At 39.9% G+C, this 15,164-nt stretch overlaps 1 protein-coding gene across 1 annotated transcript in view; it reads right to left on the bottom strand.

The window, feature by feature from the left end:
* LOC114047091 (ribosome-recycling factor, mitochondrial-like) overlaps nt 1-15,164 on the bottom strand; it is a 56,878-nt gene that overhangs the window by 21,361 nt on the left and 20,353 nt on the right. Inside the window, exon 5 of the mRNA XM_027867803.1 lies at nt 9,277-9,368. Coding sequence (XP_027723604.1) covers nt 9,277-9,368 — 92 coding nt within the window. The remainder of the gene's footprint in view (nt 1-9,276; nt 9,369-15,164) is intronic.

Here is a 15,164-nt window from a genome sequence, read left to right as displayed (position 1 = left end):
GGCCTGGGACCTGGCAAAAGAAATGATACAAATGGATTCCAAAGAAAAAGAACGTCCTGCTATTCTAGGGAAGAGGATTTTCCAGTATTTCATCTCTAACCTTCTAAGGGGCAGGGGGAAATATAGGAGTGTGAATCTAGCCATCTTCCTGCTGGGATTCTGTGAAAAGAACTCCTCCCCAGGGATGGGAAGAGCAGCACGGCAAATTTGCCATGAGCACACTCACCAGCTTTATTGTTTTCAGGCAGGGGCAGCCTGGGGACTTGGGGCTCTGAGGCCTTGAAGGAAATGTTTTTGTTTGTGCAGTGTGGCCTGATTTCCTATGCATCTTGGTTTGAGGTCACAGAGCTCATGCATCCCCATCTGTCTGACAAACACCAGTGCCATCTCCCATTTAAGTAACTGGACCTTTTGTTGGTAACCTTTGTACCCCAAAACAAAGGTAGGTTAAAAAGGGAGAAATGATCTAATTCTTGAACCTTGAAAGTCAGGGAGTCCAATCCCCTCTTTTGACAGATGAAAAAACTGAGGCTGAAAGGGGAAGCAACCTGGCCAAGGTCATGCAACTACTAAGTAGCAAAACCAAAATTTCAACATGACTCAAAATCCAGGACTCTTTCCATTATACTAAAAACAAGAAATGAGTTAGAAGGGACCCCAGAGCTCAACAACTTTTACCTCAACCTGGGGTAGTATCCACAACAAGTGGTCATCTGTCCTGTGTTTGAAGACCCTCCAGTGATGTAGGACTCATTTCACTCCTGGATTGTGTAGGAAGCCCATTCCAGTTCTGGACAAGAAGTCCTACCAGATTCCACTGAATTGAAACCTGTCTCCTTATAACTTCTTCCCCACTGGTCCTGGTTTTGCCTTTCAGGGCCAAGAAAATTAAGTCTTGACAAGTCCTCAGATACTTGAAGATGACGAGAATATCGTTCCCCAAGTCTTCTCTTCTCTAGGCTAAACACTTCCAATTTCTTCAATAAATCTTTGTATGGAATTGTCTACAGTCTCCTCCCCCAACCTAGCCAATGTCTGGACAGGCTCTGGTTTGTCAATGTCCCTCCTACAATGTGGCACCCAGAACCAAACGCTGCACTACAGCTGTGGTCTGATCAAGGTTACTGCATCCAGCCCTGCTGTAAGAGAACCGTGCTGCGACAATGCTGTGACCCCATCAGTGGTACAGGAAAATTCTGAGCTCGTGTAGATGTGTAATTAGTCATTGCTGTCCCTGTCCCTCTTCCAATCTGAGTGCAGCAGGAGGGGTGTCTGCTCAGAGGGGTTAGACACGTTAATGATGCTATCTAACCTGGAAGATTGCTGGCAACTTTCTTCGCATTTTAAATCAGTCTATTAGGTGATGGAAGAAGATATCAGAGAGAAGAGGACAGAAGTGGCCTCTTATTTATGCAACATTTTGCATAGGTGTTGGTGACAACTTTCTCTCCAGTTTCTGTTGAAAGCTCAATTCCTTTAGAAGTGTGTCTGTGAAACTGATTGCTTCTCTTTGTGTCTTTCAATCAGCAGGCAGGTGCCTAAATACTAGGTCTCCTGTCTTAGGAGTGTGCTGCAATTATACACACAAGGCAAACCATGGAAACATGTGGGCCTCTCTAGAGCTTAAATGCATGAAGTTTCTCTTGTCTTTTGGATGTGGCAAGGCCAAATAAAAGGAAGCAAGTGTCTTGCAGACTGATGGGAGGCCCACCAGATACTTGCTTTAGAAAAGCACTCTGTGTGGAAAATCATCCGACACAATGAATTACTCAGAAATGAGGAGCAATGGCTGGTATCTGAGTAGTAATGAAAGAGGTAGCAAACTCCACTATAAACAGCTGCAGTTGCTCAAAGGAAATTTGTGGGCTCTCAATCCAAAATGAGGTCTTTGAGTCATTCTTAACTGATTTTTCTCTTTAAAGAATGCCAAAGTTCCATGTATGCGTGTGTGTATGTGTGTGTAAGAGAGGATATTACCAATATTTCCTGGAATGTGTAATTCAGACACACTATCCCTCTAGCACAATCAACCACAAGACAGATATAGTAGCTGGCACATAAATGGAGGAGGGTAGCATTTAGGGCTCATCAGATGATAGGAAAATAGCTTTGGAAAGATGGAATCCAAGCTAGAGTACTTCAGCCAAGATTATAGGATTTAGAATGGGAATGGACTTTAGAACACATCTAGTCCAACCACCTCTAGGGAAACTGAGGTGCAGAGATGGAAAGGGATTCTCTCAAGGTCCCACAGGGACAAAAAGCAGTACTAGAATTTAAAACCATTTATTTTTACTCTAATGCACTGTGTTGTTTTTTTTTCCATCATACCATATGAAACTTTATGGTCAGTAACCTACCAAATGGGGGTAGAAAAGTCCTAGACAGAAGATTCTGGGTGGAATTTTCTTGATCATCAGGTCCCTCCCTCAGAGAGGCACACTGATTTCCAAATGCGCAGGGGGAATGACAGCAATTAACTGAACCGAGGCTCAAAGAATCCTTAGTGGAAAAAATGACAGAGGGGATTTTTAAAAGAACAGAACCAATAGGACCAAATCAGAGAGGTGATTTTTTTTTAAAAGAATAGGTCCAATAGGACCAAGAACAGGACCAAGGACTAACCTTTTCCTTGTCAAACAAAGAAACAAATGCATTACAAGAAACAGGATTAGTTGTTTTCATTTGGGATTTACCTGCCAGAAATTCCTTATTTCCTTAAAGTTCATATTCAAGGAACAAACTGTTATGTTTATTAAAAATCAAACTACTCTTCAGTACTCTGAGCTGAACGAATGAATGAAAAAAATTTTATTAGGCACTTATGTGACAGGCACTGTGCTAAGCTTTGGAGATACAATTCCAAAAGAGACAGTCCCTAAATTTAAGGAAGTCAGCTAGGTAGATAGAGCACTAGACACAGAGTTAAGAAAACCTGAATTCAAACCCAGCCTCAGATACTTACTAGCTCTGTGACCCTAGGCAAGGCAAGTCACTTAACTTGTCTGCCTCAGTTTCCCCAACTGTAAAATGGGGATGATAATAATAGCACCTACCTCACAAGATTGTTGTGAGGATCAGATGAGCTATTTTTTAAGTGCATAGCATAGTTCCTGGAACATGGTAAGTGCTTAATAAATGCCTGTTGCCTTCAAGGAGTTTATAATATAGTAGGAGAAAACAACACAAACAGGGGAGTGGTGGCTAGGGAAGGGAGAAATGAATAGCCAGGTGGATGGCCTGAGAGGAGAGATGGATGAGATGTGAAGGCTGAAACATGGTCTGGGATATCAGAAGCCAGATGAAGTGTGCCAATTCAAAGTAATTAGAGAGGTGATGGAAGAAGATATCAGAGAGAAGGGGACAGAAGTGGCCTCTTATTTAGAGCTCAACTTTACCTACTCCCAAAAAATGGGAGAAGGAAAAGAGACCTAGGACAAATGACGGCACGAGAAGTCATTTTAATTCTTGGTATCAGTTCTTTCATCTGTAAAATGGAGACAATGCTGTTTGTACTATCCACATCACAAGTTTATTATGAGGTGAGCACTTTACTTGTAAACTTTAAATCACTATACAAAAGAGTTATTAAAGATAGAGCTGTAGAACAGATTTATGGATACTTCAAAACAGTCTCATTTGTGTGGAGAGTACCCTTAACTGGTACAGATCACAACCTATCCAAGGCATCTCATTCTGGGTGACATTGGTCAATGTTTTTGTAAGTCTTCCAGAAAGAATCTACCCAATACACCAAAGGCCTGCCTCTGGTTCACAAACGCCAATGGAGCACCTAGGGTGTCCATTTTACTATCCCTCAGTGTCACTCTAGAACTGGTCCATCTCCTTTCCCACTTTTACACTCACACACACACACACACACAGATTCTAATACCACCAACCACTACCTCTCATCAGGTGGCCAATTCTGTGGCAACGGGCTTCTTTGCTCATGAGACAGTCCTCGAGCAGCAGAAGATGACACACGTGTATGACCATCAAAAGGACTATACTGAAAGCCTTTCCAATTTGGTGGAACTGACCAGAGCTTGTACTCCCAATGGCAAAGGCTGTGAGATGCCATGGTCACACCAGTACCAAAATAAGGCATCAGAGGAAGACCCCTATGGAGAATATGTGGGTGTATGGAAAATATATCATATGTGGGAAGATCTATTCTACAGTTCTATCTTTATTAACTCATCTGTATAGTGATTTAAAGTTTATAAGTGTGTTGGCACAATTAATTCAAAGATACCATTAAATAGATCCAAGGTAACAGAGGCTTTTCCTATACTATTAATATCTTGTATTTATATGGTTTCTACCTTCTTAGGAATTCAAAGCATTTAATACATTATCTGTATTACCCCCCAACATTATTCTTCTAGGTTACCATGTACTAGTATGCTGAGTTTACAGATGAGGTAATTGACACAAAGGACACCAATATTTTATCCACGGTTACCAGGTGAGTTAGGGGCAAAGTCACAGTAAAAGCCTAGGTCACCTTACTCCTACATCAATTTTCTTAATCATGCTATCCTGCCTTTGAGAAATCAATTTCTAGCTGGAAAATTCCCTAAAATATAATTTAGTAATGTCCTCAGGACCCTCACCTACACTGTTAAAGTGAGAAAAAAAGTATATAAAACGGAGTTTACAGAAGCAGAAAGGTTTGCTCTGTCATTTTTCTCTTGGATTACTCCCATTGCCTACTCTAATGTAACATAACAGATTCCTATGCCTTTGTAAATGGTAGTTAAACTTCCCAGTTCTTCCGTCTAAGTTACATAGTTCACACCAAAGGAATGAAGAACTCTTCTGGGACTGCAGAATTCCATAATGTGCAAATTAGACCTTTGACATAAAAATATCCTTATGAGTGGGCCTCAGCATTGGAGGATGGATCCATTACAACAATGTAACAAATTCATTCACAACAAATTCATTATATCAGACAGCCAGAGCTGCAAGAGACCTTGGAGAATATCAGAGCTTAGAGCACAGAACACTGAAGCTAGAGGAGCTCTAAAATAAAATAGTGGAGAACTGGCCACAGAGTAGAAGTACTGAAAGGACCCATAAGACCATAGCACAACTTGTTAGCTATCTCCACAACAGTCAACATCTTCATCTGCTACCCACAATCACCCTCCACAAGACAAACTTTGGACTCCTCCCCTGGGACACTGGGCTCTAGTAGGTGAGATAGGGCCTTATTTCCCCCAGAACCAGTCCTCTCCAATACTTTCTTGCTATGGCCACATCGTGCCACAGCACATGTAGCTGTATCGCATCCCACATACCCCCCCACCTCTGCATCCCCTCGTCCCCCATCACCTCACCTTCCAACTTTCCTTACTGGGTTAACTTCCCCCATTAGAATTCAGCTCTTTGAGGGCAGGGCCTATCTTCTGCATCCATAGAATTTAACACAATGTCTGGCACATAGTAAGTACTTAATAAATGTTCTGTCAGATGTTAGAACATAGAAAACAGAGTGTTAGTGCTATAAGAGATCTTGTAAGACCAAGTCTAACCAAGGGTGGGGAACCTACGGACTCAAGGCCACATGTGGCCTTCTGAGTCCAAGTTTTACAGAACAAATCCTTTTATTAAAGGGATTTGTTCTGTGAAGCTTGGATTCAGTCAAATGGCTGAACTTGAGGACCTAGAGGGCCACATGTGGCCTCAAGGCCGCAGGTTCCCCACCCCTGATCTAACCCCTCATTTTCAGAATAGGAAAATGAAGGCCAGGGAGATAAACAACTGGACCAGGACTGCCCGACCAGCTAGTTAATGGCAAAGCCACAGCTCAAAGCTGCTTCTGCTGTCTCCTAATAGAAGGCTCATCCCAGGGCAATGTGCTACTAATCCTGGCAATAATACTAATACAAAAGTACTCAGGCATCTGTTTAGAAGCTAAAATGGGGGGGAGAGAAAGAACCTGATTAGCTGTTTTTTGTGCATAAAATGAAAGAACTCTGGAATCCTGCTTTAATCTCATGAAGTCTAGAAACAATGTTCTAATTAGCTTTGCACTGGGGCAGCTAGGTGGTGCAGTGGATAGAGTACCAGCCCTGAAGTCAGGAGAACCTGAGTTCAAATCCGGCCTCAGACCAAACACTTAATACTTACTAGCTTTGTGACCCTGGGCAAGTCACTTAACCCCAATTGACTAAAAAAATAAATAAATAAGTAAAAATAAAAATAATTAGCTTTGCACCACAGCCAGCTACTATGATCATTTATAAAAATAGATGGAATGACAGGCACGTAGATGGAAAGAGCTCCAACCACAAGGATCTTAAAGTAAAGAATCCATTGATAAGTTGCTGTCTAATCCATAATGGACAAAGGCTAGCAGCTGGCCGATATGGTCATCAACACTGGACAGAGGTCAAAGAAGGCAAACAGTGTGGGTACTACTTGCTGAGGCTTTCCCACTCCCAAGAATTTGCTTACTGGTCCCAATTCCACCAACTAAAATCCTCATATGCTTTCCTTTTTATCAGACTTTCCCATCGACATAATCCCTCTTTTCTCTGACAAAGGAGAGCAGCATAAAACTGAACCCTCTTAAATTTTTTATCTGTCTTACGATATTGATCATACTCTATGAAGCACAAATGGTATAAGAGAGTAACCGACTTGGGAGTAGAAGAACTAGGTTCAAGTCCAGGCCTCTGTCACTTCCTAGCTATGTGATAATGAGTAAATCACAGAGCTTTGGTTTTGTCTATAAATGGAGATGATAAATCTTATGCTACTTATTTCAAAGAGTTGTCGTGAGGAAAGTGCTTGGTAAGTCTTAAAGGGTTAATACAAATATGAGTTATTATTATTATTATTACATTTTGCCTTGTTATTAAATGTATTTATATACTTGTCTCAACTCCCCAAACCAAACTATAACCTCTCTGAGCAAGAGTATTTCTTTTAGTTGCCACAGGGTCTTACAATCAACTCTAATTGTTTCATTGAACCGAACTGAAAATCAGCTCCACTTTTCAGAAGATGTTCTCTCTTTGAAGCATTCCATCAATTAATTAAAAAAAAAAAATCACAAGCATTTATTAAGCACTATGGACTGGGCCAGAAAAATGAGAGAGCCCTAGTCCTCTAGAGGCTTATATTTCTACTGGTAGGATATGACATGTCGACAAATAAGTAACTACAAGAATTATATACAAAATAAATACAAAGTGATTGGGAGGAAGGGCTCTAACAACTGGGGGAAATCAAGAAATGCCACTTTGAGAAGGTGGTACTTGAGCGTAGCCTTGAGGGATCAAGGGATTCTAAGAGATGAGAACATTCCAAGTATATAGGATATCCTGTGAAAAAGCATGGAAGAAAGAGACAGAGAACTATATATGAAGGCAAGCAAAGAGGCCAGTTTGGCAGTACTAGAATATGTGAAAGGTATGAATTAAAATCATCCCAGAAAGATAGGGTGGGGTCAGCTTATAAAAGGTTTTGAAAGCCAAACAGAAAAGGTTGCATTTTATTCTAGAAGGAATGTAGAACCACTGGAACTTTCTGAGTACAGAAGCAGCATGTCAGACCTGTACCTCTGGACTATCAAAAGAGCAGCTGTGGAAGACAGATTGGGGAGGGCAAAGGGTGAGAGGTTGGATGCCAAGGAGACCAATTGGGAGGCTACTACAATTGCCTATGTGAGAAGTGATAAGGATTTGAAGTGTGGTAGCTATGGGGGTGTATGGAGAGAAGGGCTTAAATACCCTTATGTATATGAGACATGTTGTGGAATTAGAATTGACCAGACTTAGCAATATATTATATATAAGGAATGGGTGAGAGTGAAAAGTTGAGTGGTAATGCTTAGGCTGAGAACCTGGTGACTGGAAGGAACAGGATGATTAGGTTCAGGAGAGAGATAATTCAGTTTCGGAAATGAGTCTGGATGCCTTTGGGATATCCAGGTGGAGCTGTCCAGCACACAGTCAGAGGTCCAGGGGTGGGATTCTATGAATTCTGTGAAGTTTGGATTCAGTCAAAGGGCTGCACTTGAGGACCTAGAGGGCCACATGTGGCCTCAAGGCCAAAGGTTCCCCACTCATGTACCTAGACTAAGGCTCAGAAGAAAAATGAGAGCTCGATAAGTCGTTTTGGAAATAATCTGTATAGAGATGATAGTTGAACCCATAAGACCTGATGAGATCATGAAGAGAAAATGTGTAAAGAGAGAAGACAGCCCAGAACAGAGTCCTGGGGTATTCCCACACAAGGGAATAAGGCATGGATAATATGCCTAACATGCCTCACAAAGCCGACATTAAAGGTTTACAAAGCACTTTATATACAACAGCTCCTTTGAAGCTCATAACAACCCTGGGATATGGACACTATTATCCATACTTTACGAATGAGGAAAATGAGGCTTAGAAATATTCAGTGACTTGCCCAGTGCCACAGGGCTAGTAAGGGCCATTAGCAGAATGGGAACCCAATTCACCTTGACTCCAACTCCAACACAATATAAAACAAGTCATATGTACAGCCTTGTTCCTTCACAACCGTGATTTCTTTCTCCTTGATTTTCACAACACTTGGCATAGACCAGATCTTATAAGATCATGTAGTCTAACCTCTACGCCACATACGGCCCTTTAAGTCCTCAAGTGTGGTCCTTTGAATGAATACAAACTTCACAGAATAAATCCCCTTAATAAAAGGATGTGTTCTATAAAACTTGGACTTAGTCAAAAGGCCGCACCCAAGAACCTAGAAGACTACATGTGGCCTCAAGGCCACAGGTTCCCCACCCCTGTGGCCTAGAATATTCCTTTGACCTTATCTCAATCCCCTCTTATATCAATGTATTTGTGTATTTGACACTGACATTAGCAACTAGAGAGCAAGGTCTGTGTCCTATTCAATCCAATTTGCTCAGTGCCTTTAACATACTGGCCACTGAATAAAGGTTTATTGAATTTACAGGAAACTTGACTCTGGGCAAGTCACCTGACATCTCTGGACCTGTTTCCTCATGCATAAAATAATATATAAAGGGATAGTTCTAAAAGACATCTTCTGATCTTAATACTGTATGTTCTAAAATCTCTTCAACATCTGACATTTTTTTCCTAAGACCCTTTCCATCTCTGACATCCTATAGATGATAAAGCCATGATGGGACAGTCCATCTATCTCTGTATGTCTAGGGTCGAACACAGGGCACTGCACTTAATAAATATTTGCTGAATTCAGCTGAATTGTATGAATTTCACCGAGAGTCACTTAACTTACATGGGAATCGGCACCCGAATTACTGTCCCATCGACTTCTGGGTTCAGATTCATTCCACTTTCTCTTATGGCCTTGATAGCTGCAGCTGTACACTGCAAACCAGATCAAACAGTGAGTAGAATTAGTAAATAATTATTGCCAGATGCAACTGCTCTGTCGACAGTTGGCGATCCATCTCAGTCGAACATGGAAACATTTAGTTCTGTTCCCCGTAAGATCAGGAAGTTACATTGGTGCAGACTGCTTTGATCAGGCTGAATAGCAAACTGTGTCCACTCTTGGTACCAGGGTACTGCAAGAGAAAAAAAGTAACAAGAAGAAAAAAAAATCTCTGCTGCTTTGAAAAGATTTCAATGGTTTGAAGCAATGCAGATCAAAACCACAATAAATCCTCCAGGGAGGGGGCTGGATTGTGCAAAGATTGGTGTAAAGACAGATGAAAGATTTTGTCTGTTAAAAATTCCAGTTGACTAGAAATCTCCCAGTGCCGATTATGAAAGATTAAATCAATTTAACTCCTTAGGTGCTAGTCTGTGTTCATGCCAAACATACTCATTCTTTTTCCTGAGTGATGAAACGCCTGCTCGTGTGTTCATGGGCACAGTGAGAATGTCTGTATTTAAGGATCCAAGGAACCCTGTCTTTGAACCCAGGGGTTGATGAACTGTCTCAAAGGGCTCCTGGAGGCTGACTGAAACACAGTCATATCCTACTAAGTGTCACAGAATTACAGCAACTTGGGAGTTGAAAGGCATCTCAGAGATCATCTAGTTCTGGGATTCTTAACCCATTTTGTGTCATGGACCCCTTTAGCAGTCTGGTGAAGTCTGAGGACTCATTCTCAGAAAAATGTTTTTAGATGCATAAAATAAAATAAAATAAAACAGATAAGATTACAAAGAAAACCAATTATATTGAAAGACAGTTATCACAATAGTTAAAAAAAAAAGTTCACAGACCCAAGGTTTAGAACTCCTGATAATCCAACTCATCTGTATCCAAACAAGCATCCACTCTATAGAATCCCTAACAAGTGGTTATCCAGGCTCCATAAATACGGAGAACGCATTACCTCCCAGCCCATTTTGGTTCAGAACAGCTCTTATCTTTGGGAAATTTTCCATTATGGATGCCCAAATCTGCCTTCCTAAGATGTTCATACACTACTCCAGGTGCTGGGGTGGAGACTTGGAATAGCTCCTTTAATGACTTTTCCTCCTGCCTAAGTAATGCTGCAACTATACCTGGTCTGCCATACTAAGGAGCAGCTCAAAACTGAAAACTTTTCATTACCTGCCTGAAAAATTCATTAAAGCAACCTTCACTGATGACATTTTCTGGGAGTTAAATTTGATAGCCAAGTCTATCCAGAATCCTACTGAAGAACTCAATACCTTAATTCCAGGTCCAGCTCCTCTTCCCCTAGATTTTCCTAAGCTCATGTTAAATGCCTTTCGCTGGGAAGGGGACAGAATAAATCAAATCCGTTCCCCTCCATTCCAAAAACAACTTTCTTCCACAGTCAACATTTATTCATGAAACATTAAGGTCTATCTGTGCAGAGCACTAATCGAGGTGCAGGTTCTATAAAAGGTGTGACTATAAAGTGAGGGGGACTCACTAACTGTTGTTGTTGATGTTTTTTTCCTTTTAATACAAAGAAACCAAAGCTTACTCGTCTGAATGACTGCTCTATCCAGTTAAGTAGTTCTCTTAGGAGATAATAATAATAATGATAATAACTTACATTTATATAATACTTTAAGATTTACAAAAAACTCTCCTCACAAAAAATTGAGTGGGAGCCAGAGCCAGGATCGAAATATAGGTCTCTTCAGAATCCTGGGCCAATATTCTTTCCACTATATGACACTGCCTTTCTCTAAACTTTTACACTTATTCCAAATATGCTGCCACTGCTCAAGCCAGTCTTAGAATGTCTCTTAAAGAATTAGGTTCAGGGTCTCAGTATATTCTGTTGAAAATCCTCAATGGTGGCAGAGCTTTGCCTTCTAACTCTTAAGTCCCAGATTACTATTTGATCTAATCCTCTGATTTTACTAAAGAAAAAAATACAGACTCAAGAGAGTGAATTGTGCAGGGTCACAAAGCAAATTAATGGCAGAGGAGGGATAAGGTCCCCAGTTTCTTGGTCCCTGGGCCAATTCACTCTCTACTACACCAAGCTGCCTGTGTCTCCTCATAATCTTTCCAGTAACAAATGTGTTGGATCAGAATGAAGAGTAGTGGTGAGGGGGTGAATCCGACACATAAATAGCCAAAAGTCATTTGAACAAATCTGGTACATATACGGTGGGTAAATGAATGATCAAGCTCTGATGTCAGGCTCTAAAAATGGTTCCCACTTCTTAGTGTGTGATCATAGACAAGTTTAGCCTCCCTGAACCTCAGTTCCCTCAACTGTAAAATAAGAATGATAACAGCTGTACTCATACCTCACAGCTAGGTGGTGCAGTGGACTTTGAATCAGGAAGACTCATCTTCATGAGTTCAAATCCAGCCTCAGAAACTTACTAGACCCTGGGCAAGTCACTTAACCCTGTTTGCCTCAGTTCATCCACAAATTAGCTGGAGAAGGAAATGGCAAACCATTCCAGTATCTTTGCCAAGAAAACCCCCAAACAGGGTCAGAGAGAGTCAGATACAACTGAAACAACTGAACAACAACAAAATACCTCACAGGCTCATTATTGTGAAGAAAATGCTCCAGAAGTCTTAAAGTGTTCTACAAGTTATTCTGCTTAGGGTCAAAATTGGGATACATCTATAAAATTATATGACCCATTTCTTTGCATGATTCATAATTTGGCCCTAAAGTCAAGGCCACAGACTACATCTTGGAATAGGCAGACAGACAATCCCAAGAGAGCTACTTTTAAGGGGACAACATCCATTTGGACATACATACCTTTATACTTTAATGGATTAGTGACTGGTATTTATGTCGCCTTGAGCAGTACAGATAACAACTCTTCTACCCTTCTTATCCTGCACAATTCTTGCCTCTGTCTGTTCTCTAAAGCCTCCATGAAGGATGTACCCAACAAACCAAAAGCTTTCTTCTGGTTCTCTTTTTTTTCTTTTTTATTATGAACTTAACAATTATCAGCAAACATTTCAATATACAAAGAATAAAAAGATTACATTTGAACTTCTGTTAGTTTATTTAACAAGGCAGTAACAAAATTGCCCCTTCTGTTTATAGGAAAAAATTCCTTCTGAATTTTTTGCTTCCTTCTGTGTATTTTTAATTTCTTATTGATGTTCCTTCCTATCTTTTTTTTTTGCACCTCTCTCACCACTTATTAACACATCCTCCTCCCAAGAAGAGCTTCGTAATATAACAAATATTGTCAAATAAAACCCACCAACACATGGGTCATGTCTGATGCAGTCTAGCCTGCTGCACTCTTAGTCTTCTAAAGTCATGACTGATCCCTGTGTCAACCAGAGTTCTGAAATCTTTCAAAGTTCCTTTTCTTTATATCATTGTGTTCATGTCCCTGGTTATTCTTTTTTAAAGTCTCCCCAATGTCATTTACCAATAGAAAAGTGGTCAACTGATAGGTTTACAAAAGATTAATTGCAAAAATTATGGTTCAGAGAAACCTAAAGCCCTAGGCTGGAAGTCCACCCCCAGAAACCTACTCTCAGGGGAACTTCTCATCTTTAAAATGGGAATAATATCAGTAGCACTCACCTCACAGGGTTGTTGTGAGAATCAAATGAGATAATGTATGTAAAATGCTTTTCAAACCTTAAAGAGCTATATCAACTATTACTATCAACAGCCATATGAAAAATGCTCCAATCAACCATAAGGTACATGAACACACTATTCATGGAGCTATGATTGGGCCAACCACTCTGGAAAGTAGTTTGGGAAAGTGATTAAACTATCCATATCCTTTGACCCAGAAATCTCACTGCTAGGCATATACCCCCCAAAAGTAAGAGACAAAGGTCACACATGCAACAAAATATTTATAGTGGCACTTTGCATAGCAGCAAAAACAAGAAATAGGGTAGATGCCCATTGACTAAGGAATAGCTAAACAAACTGTGATGTATGAATGTAAGGGAATACTGCATCACTGTACAAATGATAAATATGAAGAATGTGGAAAAGCATGGGAAAACTTACATAAAATATAAGTAAGCAGAACCAGATAAATAATATACACAATGACTATAACATGTAAAATGGAAAAAAAACAAATCCAGAATGAATGCTATATAATTACGATGACCAAGTTTGGCCAAAAAAAAAAGAGAGAGAGAGAGACAGAAATGAGAAAATACACATTGCTTTTTGCTTTGCAGAGGTGGAGGGCTATGGAAATGAAAACGTCACATATGCTATGTCTTGGTTAGTTTTGCTGAATTGCTTTTTTCCTCTCCATTTTGTTCTTTGCTATAGAAGATGGATCTCTGGGAGGAGGGATATATTTAGGGGGGAAAGACGTTCAAAAAATCAACAAAAACATTTTAAAAGGGAAAAAATGCTCCAAATCACTAATAATAAGAGAAATGCATATTTCTGCATCTGTGAGGTTTCACATCACATTATCCATAAGATTGGCAAAGATGATAAAAGATAAAAACAGTCAATATTAGAAGGGCTCTGAAAAGAAAGGGAAATTAATACACTGCTGATAGAGCTATGAGCTGTAACAAAGTTCTAAAAAAATAACTTGGAATTGTGTGAGGAAAGCCACTGAACTGTAAATACCCTTTGACCCAGCAATTCCAATACTGGGAACAAATCCCAAAGAGGGTAAGACAGAAAATTCCCACATAAAAAAATACTCGTAATAGCACTTTTCAACAAATATTCTTGTAGTAGTAGCAGCAAAAATCTGAAAACTATGTAGGTACCTATTGATTGGAGAATCCCTAAACAAGTTGTACTAGAATTCTACTGCACTGTAGAAATGACAAATATGAGGAATTCAGAGATGCATGGGAAGACTTTGGGTGAACTGATGCAGAGAGAGGAAAATTGAATCAGGAGTACAAGACACATAATGATAGTAATAATGTAAAAGAAAACATTAAAATTTAGGTTCAATTCAATGACCATCTTGATTGCAGAGAAGAGATGCTGAAACAGATTCCCCTCCTCTCAAAGGAGGAGTGGAGAACCAAGGGTACAGAAAGCTGCATACACTATCAGAAGTGGCTTCTGGGTCAACTGGTTTTGTTTAACTGTTTTTCTGTGTAGGAGAGGGAACATGGTGAGAAGTGAAGAGTGGGGTACTTCGAAAAATAATTACAGTGTAAAAGCAAAAAGCAGCAATAATTGTTTTTAAAGATTCTGACATGCTGGCTTAAAAAACATGGATAACTTTATACTTCATCTATGTAGCACCAAATAAAGTGAATTTTGTCGTTTCTGGTTCCAGTTTTCAAAACTACAATGAAAGAATTCTGATTTCACAAACAGAGAAAAGCATAATAAAAAAATAACTTTCTACTTGAGAAAGATACTTATTGCAAAATATGTAGATGGTTTTACTAAAACATTCTTGAAAATTGTTTTTAAGTCTATTGGAGCAGAACTCAGTACCTTCAAAGAGCAAGAGGAAGGTTTTATACAATATGGTATGTGGACAACTCATTTTTGACACATAAAGTACAATTTACCATTTACACACATAATACTTAGAATTTGACTACATTCATGCACAGCTAGAAGGAATTGAGTCCATACCACATTTGACATATGAGGAAATTAAGACACAGGCAGGGAAGGTGACTTGCCCAAGGTCACAGAGCTAGTAAACGGCAGGACAGAGACTAGTACATAGGTCCTCTGACTCTCAGCCAAATTCCCTCACACTGTATTGCCCTATTTAAATGCTCTT

Source organism: Vombatus ursinus, unplaced genomic scaffold (assembly GCF_900497805.2).
Source record: "Vombatus ursinus unplaced genomic scaffold, bare-nosed wombat genome assembly UNPS02014786.1, whole genome shotgun sequence".
In the NCBI taxonomy this organism is placed as follows: domain Eukaryota; kingdom Metazoa; phylum Chordata; class Mammalia; order Diprotodontia; family Vombatidae; genus Vombatus; species Vombatus ursinus.
Note: the sequence above shows the minus strand (reverse complement) of the source record. Positions and strands in the feature narration are given on the sequence as shown.